This window comes from Nilaparvata lugens, chromosome 11, assembly GCF_014356525.2.
Source record: "Nilaparvata lugens isolate BPH chromosome 11, ASM1435652v1, whole genome shotgun sequence".
Taxonomy (NCBI): Eukaryota; Metazoa; Arthropoda; class Insecta; order Hemiptera; family Delphacidae; genus Nilaparvata; species Nilaparvata lugens.
The window spans coordinates 20,350,392-20,364,155 of NC_052514.1; the positions used below are offsets into that span (position 1 = coordinate 20,350,392).

At 34.5% G+C, this 13,764-nt stretch overlaps 2 protein-coding genes across 9 annotated transcripts in view; one reads left to right on the forward strand and one right to left on the reverse strand.

Moving 5' to 3' along the window:
* LOC111050232 (kelch domain-containing protein 1) overlaps nucleotides 1–8,863 on the reverse strand; it is a 50,089-nt gene extending 41,226 nt beyond the window's left edge. Inside the window, exon 1 of one of the 2 annotated variants that reach the window (XM_039437806.1) lies at nucleotides 7,919–8,863. The gene's annotated coding sequence lies outside the window, so the exon portion shown is untranslated. The remainder of the gene's footprint in view (nucleotides 1–7,918) is intronic. The other variant, XM_039437809.1, reaches the window with a different exon arrangement.
* The window catches only part of LOC111063100 (serine/threonine/tyrosine-interacting protein-like), a 29,277-nt gene extending 16,114 nt beyond the window's left edge, over nucleotides 1–13,163 (forward strand). For 2 of the 7 annotated variants that reach the window (XM_039437816.1, XM_039437810.1), the window contains exon 4: nucleotides 12,235–13,163. In XM_039437816.1, coding sequence (XP_039293750.1) covers nucleotides 12,235–12,400 — 166 coding nt within the window. In that variant the 3' untranslated portion in view covers nucleotides 12,401–13,163. Of the gene's footprint in view, nucleotides 1–1,634; nucleotides 1,824–12,234 lie in introns of all 7 variants that reach the window. The other 5 variants (XM_039437812.1, XM_039437813.1, XM_039437817.1 and 2 more) reach the window with 4 other exon arrangements.
* Nucleotides 13,164–13,764: the final 601 nt, after the last annotated feature.

Below are 13,764 nucleotides of genomic sequence, written 5' to 3' on the forward strand. Positions count from 1 at the left end.
AATTTCGTTTTAGTTAATCAACGAAAACATACATTAAAATAAGTATTTTTCCCTTTAGGGAATATAATATGAATGAAAATAGAAATTTAAGTACCCTTTTTAAAATTGTTTACTCACAACATGTTCGGGATATATAATGCCATTATCAATAATAATAGACTTAATATAATGACATTATGTAGCAGAAAAATGTTGTGAGTAAACAATTTTAAAATGGGTACATAGATTTATATTTTTATTTAAGTCCAGTCAAATGGTCGTTTTTCAGGAAACAGCCCCGAAAGATTTTTTCTCGACGGTTCTATATGTATTTTGGGGCGCTGAATTCGAATCTGAAATTTGCTGACATGCAAGAGGGTGGCTTCACCCCCAAAAACCCCTAAAATTTCGGGTTTTTTTATTTCTTCCATTTAATCTCGAAAACTTCGAGTTTTTGGAGAAAAATCATTCTCTACAGAATTAAAGATAATAAAATTTCCAATAATTTGAGTGGTCGCGCAGGATTCTACCATACTTGGCTCCAGAGCTACGAATTTTCAAAAAAGGGGTACTTTTTAAGGGGGTTTCAAAATTAGCATACCTACCACTTCTACCCTATACAACTTGGATATTTTTCTAGTATAGATAAAAACCACACGTGAAAGAACAATTAAATTAATTCTGAACAGGATTCCTTTGGAATTTTTGAATTTAGTAGTTGGGGGAGGGGGAATACACCCAAAAATAGAAAATCATGTCCTGCAACCAAAATACAAATTTTTTGATTTTTTATCTAAAGTATTTCACAAGATACGCAAATTTGTGATACGTTAATCATTTTCACAGTCTCGCATATTCAAAGTTGCGTATCTTGCGGTCTTGACCTGGACTCTCACCTGATTCATATGATGGTAGAGAAAAAAATGAATGAAATACACCCGTTTAACTAATATTACTGTTATATGTGATGGATGCTCGGTAGTAGTATACACGACCAAAGATTCATATTTATAAAACAATCCATTTATCACAGAGAAAATGACCAACGATTAGAGGGGGGAAAATGAAACATTAATAATTGAACTCTTCTATTATTTGCTTTCTATACCTCAGCCGCCCTCACATACCCCACGAAAAGTTTCCAATCCTTTCCATCCAAGTATTCTATAGCCTCTCTTCTTTCCAGTCTCCACTTATTGAATCATGTCTTTCTATCTTATCTCTCCTAGAATTCTACATTTACCTAAGAAATGAAACATTTCTTCGTTTTCCTGACTATTGCACATTGAACATCTGTGTGTTTCTTCCCGTCTTTCCGGTCTGTAATTGAGCGGGAATAGAGCTTCTCTAGCTTTGAAAATAATACTTATAAAATTCCGCTCATTCCTATCATTTATATATTCTCTAGTCAGATCTTTGTTAAATGGAAATTGGTGGGAAGTGACTTGAGGTAAAGCATCTAAATTCCGACTCTACTTTCCCTGTTAAGAAAAAGTTTTTACAGTAGGGTAGTGAGTTATTTTTTTCAAAAAACAAAATATGATATGTTGATCAATCCAGTTCCATGAAGTGACTTCATAGTGTAATGACCATTTGCTTCATTCCATGTATTTTGAATACGTTCTGATAGTGTTACATTTTTATATTGTTTGCAGGTACCTAGTATTGGACATAGCTGACTCGCCGATGGAAAACATAATTTCACATTTCGGCAGAGTCAAAATGTTCATAGATGACTGTCTTCATAATTTCGGCAAATGCCTCGTACATGGAAATGCTGGAATATCTCGAAGCGCAGCGTTTGTTCTTGGCTATCTTATGCAAAAATACGGATTGACATTGAAGTAAGTTTTCTATAGGCTAACTCAACAGTTGAATTCAGGCACTATTTAAAACTGCAAGTTTTTCGTTCATGGCCATGTTATTAAAAGTGTTGAGATAAAGATGAAAATAATAAATTTATCAATCTTTTGTGCAGATTTTAAACAACAGCTAAGAAAAAAAATTATTTCGTTTTAGTTAATCAACGAAAACATACATTAAAATAAGTATTTTTTCCTTTAGGGAATATAATATGAATAAAAATAGAAATTTAAGTACCCTTTTTAAAATTGTTTACTCACAACATGTTCCGGATATATAATGCCATTATCAATAATAATAGACTCGATATAATGACATTATAAAGCTGAAAAATGTTGTGAGTAAACAATTTTAAAATGGGTACATAGATTTATATTTTTATTTAAGTCCAGTCAAATGGTCGTTTTTTAGGAAACAGCCCCGAAAGATTTTTTCTCGACGGTTCTATATGTATTTTGGGACGCTGAATTCGAATCTGAAATTTGCTGACATGCAAGAGGGTGGCTTCACCCCCAAAAACCCCTAAAATTTCGGGGTTTTTTTATTTCTTCCATTTAATCTCGAAAACTTCGAGTTTTTGGAGAAAAATCATTCTCTACAGAATTAAAGATAATAAAATTTCCAATAATTTAAGTGGTCGCAAAGGATTCTACCATACTTCGTTCCAGAGCTACGAATTTTCAAAAAAGGGGTACTTTTTAAGGGGGTTTCAAAATTAGCATACCTACCCTATACAACTTGGATATTTTTCTAGTATAGATAAAAACCACACGTGAAAGAACAATTAAATTAATTCTGAACAGGATTCCTTTGGAATTTTTGAATTTAGTAGTTGGGGGAGGGGGAATACACCCAAAAATAGAAAATCATGTCCTGCAACCAAAATACAAATTTTTTGATTTTTTATCTAAAGTATTTCACAAGATACGCAAATTTGTGATTCGTTAATCATTTTCACAGTCTCGCATATTCAAAGTTGCGTATCTTGCGGTCTTGACCTGGACTCTCACCTGATTCATATGATGGTAGAGAAAAAAATGAATGAAATACACCCGTTTAACTAATATTACTGTTATATGTGATGGATGCTCGGTAGTAGTATACACGACCAAAGATTCATATTTATAAAACAATCCATTTATCACAGAGAAAATGACCAACGATTAGAGGGGGGAAAATGAAACATTAATAATTGAACTCTTCTATTATTTGCTTTCTATACCTCAGCCGCCCTCACATACCCCACGAAAAGTTTCCAATCCTTTCCATCCAAGTATTCTATAGCCTCTCTTCTTTCCAGTCTCCACTTATTGAATCATGTCTTTCTATCTTATCTCTCCTAGAATTCTACATTTACCTAAGAAATGAAACATTTCTTCGTTTTCCTGACTATTGCACATTGAACATCTGTGTGTTTCTTCCCGTCTTTCCGGTCTGTAATTGAGCGGGAATAGAGCTTCTCTAGCTTTGAAAATAATACTTATAAAATTCCGCTCATTCCTATCATTTATATATTCTCTTATCAGACTTTCCTCCTTATTTAACAGGGCATATATGGAATGAAATTGCGCAGCATTAGTTCTTGGCTATCTTATGCAAAAATACGGATTGACATTGAAGTAAGTTTTCTATAGGCTAACTCAACAGTTGAATTCAGGCACTATTTAAAACTGCAAGTTTTTCGTTCATGGCCATGTTATTAAAAGTGTTGAGATAAAGATGAAAATAATAAATTTATCAATCTTTTGTGCAGATTTTAAACAACAGCTAAGAAAAAAAATTATTTCGTTTTAGTTAATCAACGAAAACATACATTAAAATAAGTATTTTTTCCTTTAGGGAATATAATATGAATGAAAATAGAAATTTAAGTACCCATTTTAAAATTGTTTACTCACAACACGTTCCGGATATATAATGCCATTATCAATAATAATAGACTCGATATAATGACATTATAAAGCTGAAAAATGTTGTGAGTAAACAATTTTAAAATGGGTACATAGATTTATATTTTTATTTAAGTCCAGTCAAATGGTCGTTTTTTAGGAAACAGCCCCGAAAGATTTTTTCTCGACGGTTCTATATGTATTTTGGGACGCTGAATTCGAATCTGAAATTTGCTGACACGCCAGAGGGCGGCTTCACCCCCAAAAACCACTAAAATTTCGGGCTTTTTTTATTCTTCCATTTAATCTTGAAAAATTCGAGTTTTTGGAGAAAAAACATTCTCTACAAAATTAAAGATAATAAAATTTCCAATAATTTAAGTGGTCGCAAAGGATTCTACCATACTTCGTTCCAGAGCTACGAATTTTCAAAAAAGGGGTACTTTTTAAGGGGGTTTCAAAATTAGCATACCTACCCTATACAACTTGGATATTTTTCTAGTATCGATAAAAACCACACGTGAAGGAACAATTAAATTAATTCTGAACAGGATTCCTTTGGAATTTTTGAATTTAGTAGTTGGGGGAGGGGGAATACACCCAAAAATAGAAAATCATGTCCTGCAACCAAAATACAAATTTTTTGATTTTTTATCTAAAGTATTTCACAAGATACGCAAATTTGTGTTCGTTAATCATTTTCACAGTCTCGCATATTCAAAGTTGCGTATCTTGCGGTCTTGACCTGGACTCTCACCTGATTCATATGATGGTAGAGAAAAAAATGAATGAAATACACCCGTTTAACTAATATTACTGTTATATGTGATGGATGCTCGGTAGTAGTATACACGACCAAAGATTCATATTTATAAAACAATCCATTTATCACAGAGAAAATGACCAACGATTGATTAGAGGGGGGAAAATGAAACATTAATAATTGAACTCTTCTATTATTTGCTTTCTATACCTCAGCCGCCCTCACATACCCCACGAAAAGTTTCCAATCCTTTCCATCCAAGTATTCTATAGCCTCTCTTCTTTCCAGTCTCCACTTATTGAATCATGTCTTTCTATCTTATCTCTCCTAGAATTCTACATTCACCTAAGAAATGAAACATTTCTTCGTTTTCCTGACTATTGCACATTGAACATCTGTGTGTTTCTTCCCGTCTTTCCGGTCTGTAATTGAGCGGGAATAGAGCTTCTCTAGCTTTGAAAATAATACTTATAAAATTCCGCTCATTCCTATCATTTATATATTCTCTTATCAGACTTTCCTCCTTATTTAACAGGGCATATATGGAATGAAATTGCGCAGCAATAGCCCTATCCAACCACTTACCCCGAACCGTTTGTCTAATTTTAGTGACCAATAGCTGTCCCACTTTGCTCCATTCTCACGCTTATCCTGCAGATTATCTGGCCAGTCCATATTATTATTATCTCTACGAAGTCTCAGTCATTCTCCATACCAACCACATTTCTTCCTGATGAATATTTCACTGAGGATTCGCGGAAATCTATGCTCAGGCAGCGCAAGCGTTTTTAATATATAGTTGAAGTGTAGGACAAAAGTATTAACCCACATTGTATCTACTCCAGATTCAAGGTAGATGACGTAGTTCGGCGTATTTCTTGGTAGGGATAACAATCTCTTGATAAAAAGCTTTTAAAAATTTTCCAACTCTTCCGATTGCACGTAGCCCCACACCTCAGCCGCATAAGTCACCACCGCTCTGCTTGTAGCATTATAAGCATGCCACTTGCTAGAGATATGTACTTCGTCATTTAAGATAAGCCTACGCCATACACTATTTAAACCAAATTTTGCTGTTGCTACTTTATTTTTAAAATGTGGAGGCATCGATAGAGCAAGTGTGAAAGTAACTCCCAGATATTTATACTCCTTCACCACCTCCAGTCTTTCCTCTCCATAATACCACCTCTCATCCCTCCTCAGTCTTCCTCCTCTCCTAAACACCATTATTTTTTATTTGGTCATGTTCAATTCTAGATTCCATCGCATACAATATCTTCTCAAATTATTAATCATTCTCTGTAACATTACTGGGTTAACTGAAAAAATTACCATATCATCTGCGTACAGAAGAGCGTTTATTTTGGAACTATCTATAGATAGGCCTCCACCTATACTCTCACATCTGTCATGCACGAAAATAAGAAATAACAATGGTGAGGCCAAGCAGCCTTGTTTTAATCCGCTCTCAATGCTGAAACTTTCTGTTTTTCCTCCTTTACACCATACTGCAGCTTTTGTATTGTTTTAGAGACCTTCAATCAACTGTATGAATTTATTTGAGAGTCCCAAATTATGAAGCTTGTAGAATAGGGCTTCTCTATTCACACAATCGAATGCGGATTTGAAGTCAATGAAGAAACAATAGGTTTTTCTTTTCTCAATGCTCAATTTATAACTTATTATACTGTAAAGAGTAAACACGTTATCTACTGTTGAATATCCTCTTCGAAATCCCGCCTGATTCTCCTCCAATACGCTTCTGCTTTCTATTCTTTTCAATAATATTCCTACAAATATTTTAGCAGTAGAGTTAACGAAACTTATAGCGCGGTAGTTAAAAACAATTGAATTATCGCCTTTTTATGCAGAGGGAATATGATCGAACTAGTGAAAGCCGCAGGCACGGCCTCACTCGAAAAAATATTATTGATAAACTGCAATAGTTCTCTCTCTCTCTCTCTCTCTCTATATATATTCAAATGGTGACTTTTTACAAAATTCTCCTGGTATCCTGTCATCTCCTGGGGCTTTATTATCACGCAGATTTCTCAAATCTGAATTTACTTCATCCATCTCAATAGCTCTATCCAGATGACAATCCTCAACTTGTGGTGCTGCAGTTGTGTCTCTTCTAGCTAGCGAGTACAGTTGTTGAAAGTGTCTCACCCAATTTTCAGACGTGATACATGACACATTCAATGGCTGTATACCTCTAAAATTCTTTATCAGTTCCCAAAACTTTTTCGAGTCTCTTATTGAACTTAATTTGAGCTATAATTCTCTCATGAATAATTTTCTCTTTTCCTTAAATAGTTCTTTGTATTCTTTTGTCGCTACATAGTTCTTTGTATTCTTTTGTCGCGCTCAAATAATTGTGTCTTACTACTCAGAGCTGGTTTTTCTAATCAATCTTGAAAGGGAAAACATGTTTAATTTACATTTTCACAATCTCTATCAAACCAGCTTTGCTTCTCGAACATATTCTTATTGTGATTATGTATCAATTTATCGTTTGCCGAATTGATGATGAGCTCATTCAGTACAACCTTAGCGTTATCTAAATTCTGAGGTAGGCCTATATATGACTTAATCAACTAGCTCTTTCGGATAATTTTGAAGCATACTGATAATAGTCTAATCGTTTCCATTTCAATTTCGGCAGCATGGGTTTACAGAATCGCGATCAATCTCCGTTCGTTTCAACTTTACGCAAATGGGCGTATATATATCTGAGAAATATTCATTAATTACGCAAACATTTTCAACAATATCTAGATACCAATGAAACACAGCACAAATCAATTACTGTTGTACCTCTGCTACTGATATAAGTGAATTCTCCATGAGCGTCACCCTCAACCCTGCCATTCATAATTTCTAAGTTGAACTCATCGCATAATATTCTATTATCTTCTCCCTTTTACGATTACTTGTCATGTCCTTGGTAACTCTAGAACAATTTATTCCAGTATCTTCCTAAATAAGAATAATATGTTGTGGGTGATTTGCAAGCGATCCCCCAGATCTTCCGTTCAGATCCCCCATTATAATTACTAGTATCTTCCCATTCAGATAAATAATCCTATAGACAATTATATTCCCTAATCCATTCATTCTCGGACCCTCCACTGAGATAAATCGGTAGTATATAAGTTTTTCTATCATTTCTTACGATCTCTAAAATTTATGTATCATTTATATTTTTCATATTAATATCATCACAGGTCTCTTTATAGCATAAAAGTCGTCCCTTTTTTACTCTGCCCATTCGAGACTCCTTAATTGCATAATCCCAAAATACCTTATATCCCTTTAGATATCCCAAAAATTCCTCCTGCTTTAGCTCTTCAATAAATGTTTCCAGTAAAATAAAACAATCGAATTTTCTTTAAAAAATCAAACAAATCATTATAAGGCTTACCTCGCAAACCAGCCACATTATACACAACTATCCCTGGCTCACAAGTATTGTCCATTGCCGGCTGACGGTTTCACTTCATTTATTGATTGGTTGCTGGGGTGCATTGGGTGGTCCCTGGGTGGTCTCGTTCATGGTGCTCAAAATCAGCGCAGCTCGGTCCCCGACGATCTCTTCCAGCTTGGCTCTGCCATCCTCGCCTCCGCATTCAAGACCGCACTCCTCGTCCCACTTGAATGCTAGTTGTCTCACGATTAATCGGTCATGTACCTGGTATGCATTCTCAGTCTGAGTAACTTGGCTCTAGAATTTCTGGTCTCAATCGAATAGTCTTAGTGAACAAAGTAATTAGTATGTTTTAATTAGTAATTAGTCCAACAACACGTTTTTGAAGATCTTCATTTTGACGTTTCATTGTTTTTATATCCTCTTTTACTAACTACTATATTGTCCTCTATAATCGATCCCATAGTTGAATTGAGGGAAGAAATATCACTTTTTGTCGCCAGGCCTGAAAGCTTTTTGTCCATAGCTTCTAATTTTTTTCCAACTCTTCAAAATAATTTTTAAATTATCCCAACTCAATGTCAATTTTCTCTATTGTTTTTTAGCAGTTTGTCGGACTGCTTCTGGTGAACTCTTTGACCGATTACGTTTTGCAGAACCGGAAGATGATCAATAAATTTTTATGTCCTTCTGCATTCGTGAAGGACTTAACTAGGCACTAGCGCGATTGTAATTAATTTATTAGCTATAATTACGATAGTTTGTAAAACAATTCTCAATTCACAAGAATATGCAGCAAACGACAATTACACTTTCATCTTTTCACTTGAAAAAAATTACTCAACGATTAGATAACGTTTCACTTGAAACAAACAACTCAACGATTAGATAACGGAGCATCGAAAAACACGACCGTCTCTGCCGGCTGCTCTAACTCAACTCGTGAGTGTGTGTACACGTTATCTCATCTCCCAATGAACTGAATGACTTGAAATTTGAAACTTAAGGTCCTTAAACTATAAGGATCTGACACGAACAATTTCAATCAAATGTAATCCAAGATCTCGGCTAAAATGGCGAAAATATTGTCAAAAACAGGGTTTTTCGCGATTTTCTCGAAAACGGCTCCCAACGATTTTGATCAAATTTATACCTAAATTAGTCATTGATAACCTCTATCAACTGCCACAAGTCCCATATCTGTAAAAATTTCAGGAGCTCTGCCCCATCTATGCAAAGTTAGATTTTAGATTACAAATTATCAAGCTTCAGATACAATTTAAACGGAAAATTTCGAACATGAAAATCTCTATAATTAATGTCCAGTAACATTTTCACCTAAAATTGAAAATAAGCTCGAAATTCGAGAAAATGTGATTATTGAAATGCAGACTTAATGGGAGAGACAATATTACTGTAGATTCTATAAAACCATCCACTGGAATAGATAGCAGAATTGATCTCGTCAGCTGATCAATTTTAAATTATGTTTCCGAAAATTCGGCAAGGAAAGTTGTGCGAGTGCTCCACACCAGATTTTTAAGGCTGTGCAAAGGCTAAAAATAAACTATCTACTGGTGATATTTTTCAAAGTTTCTCGATTTGTATATCATCTAGCTATCATCATGAAAAAGTTATCTCAGGAAAACATTTTTTCTCCGATCATTACTTTTTGAGATATGAGCGCCTAAAGTTAAAATTTTTGGGACAGAACATTTCAAATTCGGTAAGAGATAAATCCATGCGATTTAGAGGATTGATTCTTCATGCTATTATTGATCTAGTAAAACAAAAATTTTCTGAAAATATAAATTTTTGATAAAGTTATTCAATTTACCAAAAATGACCGAAAATAACTCAACAAAAAGTCAATTTTGGTAATTTTTAGTAAATTTAATAACTTTCTCAAAAATTGATATTTTCAGAAAATTTTTGTTTTACTAGATCAAAAATACCATAAAGAATCAATCCTCTAAATCTCATGGATTTATCTCTTACCGAATTTGAAATGTTCTGTCCCAAAAATTTAAACTTTAGGCGCTCGTATCTCAAAAAGTAATGATCGGAAAAAAATGTTTTCCTGAGGTGACTTTTTCATTTTGATAAATCTTGATTATCTTTATCTTTTGATAAATTTTTATTTACAAATCGAAAAACTTTTAAAAATATCACCAGTAGAAAGTTTAGCCTTTGCACAGCCTTAATGTAGCCGTCGCTCTGTATCTCGGGCAGCGCTACACAATGGTACTTGGCCACAGATTAAACTGTGATCAAATACAAAAAGAATGAAAAAACATATTTTGGTATGAGCTGTTCATACATACATACATACATATCCGGGTCCCGTTCCAGCTAGTGCCGGGTCTGGGTGTTTACAATGCCTCTCCATCTTGTTCGGTCCTCCCACCATCGCTTGTCCTCCACCTGCCGCCATCGGTGTCCTCTCTTCTCCACTTCGTTGGCCACTGAGTCTGTCCATCGTCGTCGCGGTCGTCCTCTTTGTCTCCTCCCTTCAATCCTCATCTCCTCCATCCTCCTTGGCAGCCGATCCTCTCTCATTCTCTTCATGTGCCCAAACCAGCGTAGTCTCATACTTTCAACCTTTTCCCTTATACTCCCCATGTTCAATTCTCTTCTTATATCCTCATTTCTAACTCTGTCTCTTCGTGTCTTCCCCTTTATTGCCCTGAGGAACCTCATTTCTCCTGCCTGTATTCGACTCCACTCTCTTTCCGTCATCGTCCATGTCTCGGCTCCGTATAATATGATGGGTACGTAATACACCTTGTACATCATAATCTTTGCCTTTTCTGGTACTTTTCCATCCCAAATCAAATGTTTCACTGTTTGGTAGAAATTCCCCCCCTTTTGTAATCTTCTAGTTATCTCGTGGTTTATTCTCCCATCATCTGCAATTTCACTGCCCAAGTACCTGAAACTTCCAACATTTTTCAGGGGTTCTCCATTCAATCTGATATCTCCGGCAAAATTGTCATCCCTTCCAAAAACCATTACTTCACTCTTTTCCCTGCTTATTTTCAGACCATATTTCTCCATAACCCTGCTCCAAGCATCCAACTGCATCTGTACATCCTCAACTGTTTCTCCCCAAATCATCATATCATCCGCAAATATCATTTTCTTATCCCTTTCTCCTACTTCCTCTCTCACTTGTCTATTCATTCCTTCCATAACTACATTGAACAAGGCTGGTGATAGAATACTTCCCTGTTTTAGCCCATTCCTTACTTCAAACTCGTCTGTACAACCACTTTGTGTTCTTACTCTGCACTTATATCCCCTATACATCTCCTTTATTATGCCAATATGTTCTTTCTCAATCCCAAAATTTCCCATTTCCTGCCACAAACCTTGCCTAATCACTGAATCATACGCTTTCTCTATGTCTATAAATAGCATCACAATCTTCTTATTATATTCCCAGCTCTTTTCCATCAGTTGTCTTATGGAGAATATAAGATCTACTGTACTGCGGCCTGGTCGAAAACCATATTGTTCCTCACTTTGTTCAAGCTCGATTTTTGGGCTTATTCTGTTTAGTAATATTCTTTCGAAGATTTTCGCACAGTGGCTCATCAAGGTGATTCCCCTATAATTTTCACAATTCTTCTTACTTCCTTTTTTAAACAAGGGAATTATTTCTCCTTTCTTCCAGTCCTCTGGGATTACTTTGTTTTTCCAGATTCATTTCAGAACTCGGTAAAACCATTGTATTCCAATCGGTCCAGCTGCCCTAATCATGTCGACTGATAATTCATCAGGTCCGGGTGCCTTTCCACTGCTCATTCTCTGAATTGCATCTTCCATCTCCTTCCAGCTGATATTACCCTGGTTTGTCTCCCACTGGTTGTTTCCTTCTTCCTCTATTTCTCCCTCGTTGTTGTCTTCATCTTGTCCATTTAGAAGTTTCCTGAAATATTTTTCCCATAACAGCTGTTCATAGCATTGCTTAATAATAATATGCTGAGATACGCGCTACATTGCTCGAAGACGTCGCTCAAGCTACGGCGGTCGGCCTTAGTTTCCATATTGGCTCCTCATGCCACACTACCTTTTGACAAAATCTCGAACTACTAAAGACTCATAGCCGTATGTTATTTTGCTGTATTTACATTCACTGTCAAATAGTGTATATGGACCTTTCTATATCATCACATCAGTCCTTGGTTTCAAAAGTTACAGTCAGTGAGATTTTTTAACTGATCTACTTCTCTCATTCATGATATTTATTTGAAATATTTATTAATTTCTCTATGATATCACTGTTGATTATTACCTTTACTCTATTCTAGGAGAGCGTTTCAGGTTGTTCAGTCGAGAAGATTCTGCATCAATCCCAACGAAGGGTTCCTAGCCCAACTGATTGAGTTCGAACCGATCTACAGGGCACAGAGGATATTTCAAAATAATGGTCAGCATTCGGAAATATTCAGGAACAAAAGACCGTTGGACTGTTGACACAATCAATCGTTCATCACAATCAAAAGACTTGTCGTGTGCATTAAGCTAATTATTGAAAAACTAAATTTTGTGAGTATGGCTGACCCATTAATGAAAAACTAAAATTTGTGAAGTGAATTTTAGTGTTTTTCTAGACAATCAGCTGTATAAATTATTATGTTTGAATTTTTGTTACCATTTTTTCTCTTTTTCATTTGTAAGGATATTTTTTATTTCACGTCTTATTTGTAAATATTTTAATACATTATCTACTTAAGGATCAAATTGAGATCTTGAGAACTGTGGTATGCTAGTTGTAGTTTTCTTGAAACAAAGTTAAATTCTTCTTTCATGCCATATTCTCATTGGCTGCTTTCGAAATGAGAGCTAGCACAGCCCAATACAGAAATGTAATTTTGGAAAATACAGAAATGTAATTTTGGAAAAGTGTCTCATTGTAAAGAAAGACACTTTAAAATAATATACTACCAACATTTACTCAACTTGAATGTTATATAGTAAGCTTGATTTTGAATTTTTGCTTGAAGAAAGTATTCATAAAAAATAATTTTTCAACAAAATCCAAAAGTAAGGGAAACGTGAACACAATATTCAAAACAAATTGTACAAATCTAAAAATTATCGCGTTCCAACTTTATAATTTTACTACTTGTTATAATATTTTCTCATGGCATCATTTAAAATTTTGCATATTATTATTTGTTGTTCTTACCAATCTTGTAAAATAAATGCGAACAAATAATTTTAAGGTATAATCATTCAAATTTCTGACTTGAATTTTTCCAGAATTTCATGAAATACTATAAATAGCACACTTCCTTATTTATTTCCTCTTCGGATCACTTCAATTTATTCCCTTTCTGTCTGTCAAGGTTTGAATATGATTGCGTTGTTTAAACCGTAATAAGCATCGATTTTTCATTCATCAAGAATTATGAATCCAAGAGTTGGTAGGAAAGGTTTATTACTAATGTCGATTTGTGTTATTTGGTTGTGAATCCTGTAACAAACTATTTTTTAATTTAATGTTTGTTACAAAGTTGTTACTTTTTGAATGTTATATATTTTATCTATTATATTGTTTCAGTCTAATCTATTTTGAACACTTACATGGTTTTTTTAGCATGTTTCCATTATCTCAATGTTTCATTACTTCTATGCATGGAAAATTGAGAATATGGAAACATGTTAAAAAAACAAATAATTTATTTTTGAAAAAGTTTCAAATAATTCAAAAAGAGTCGATAATTATAGTTTTCTTATACTTCACAAACTTTTACTCTTCTTTCCCATTAATCATTATATTATCCCACTGACAGAAATTTAGAATCTTAAAACCACTAGAAATGTATTTTTGTAGT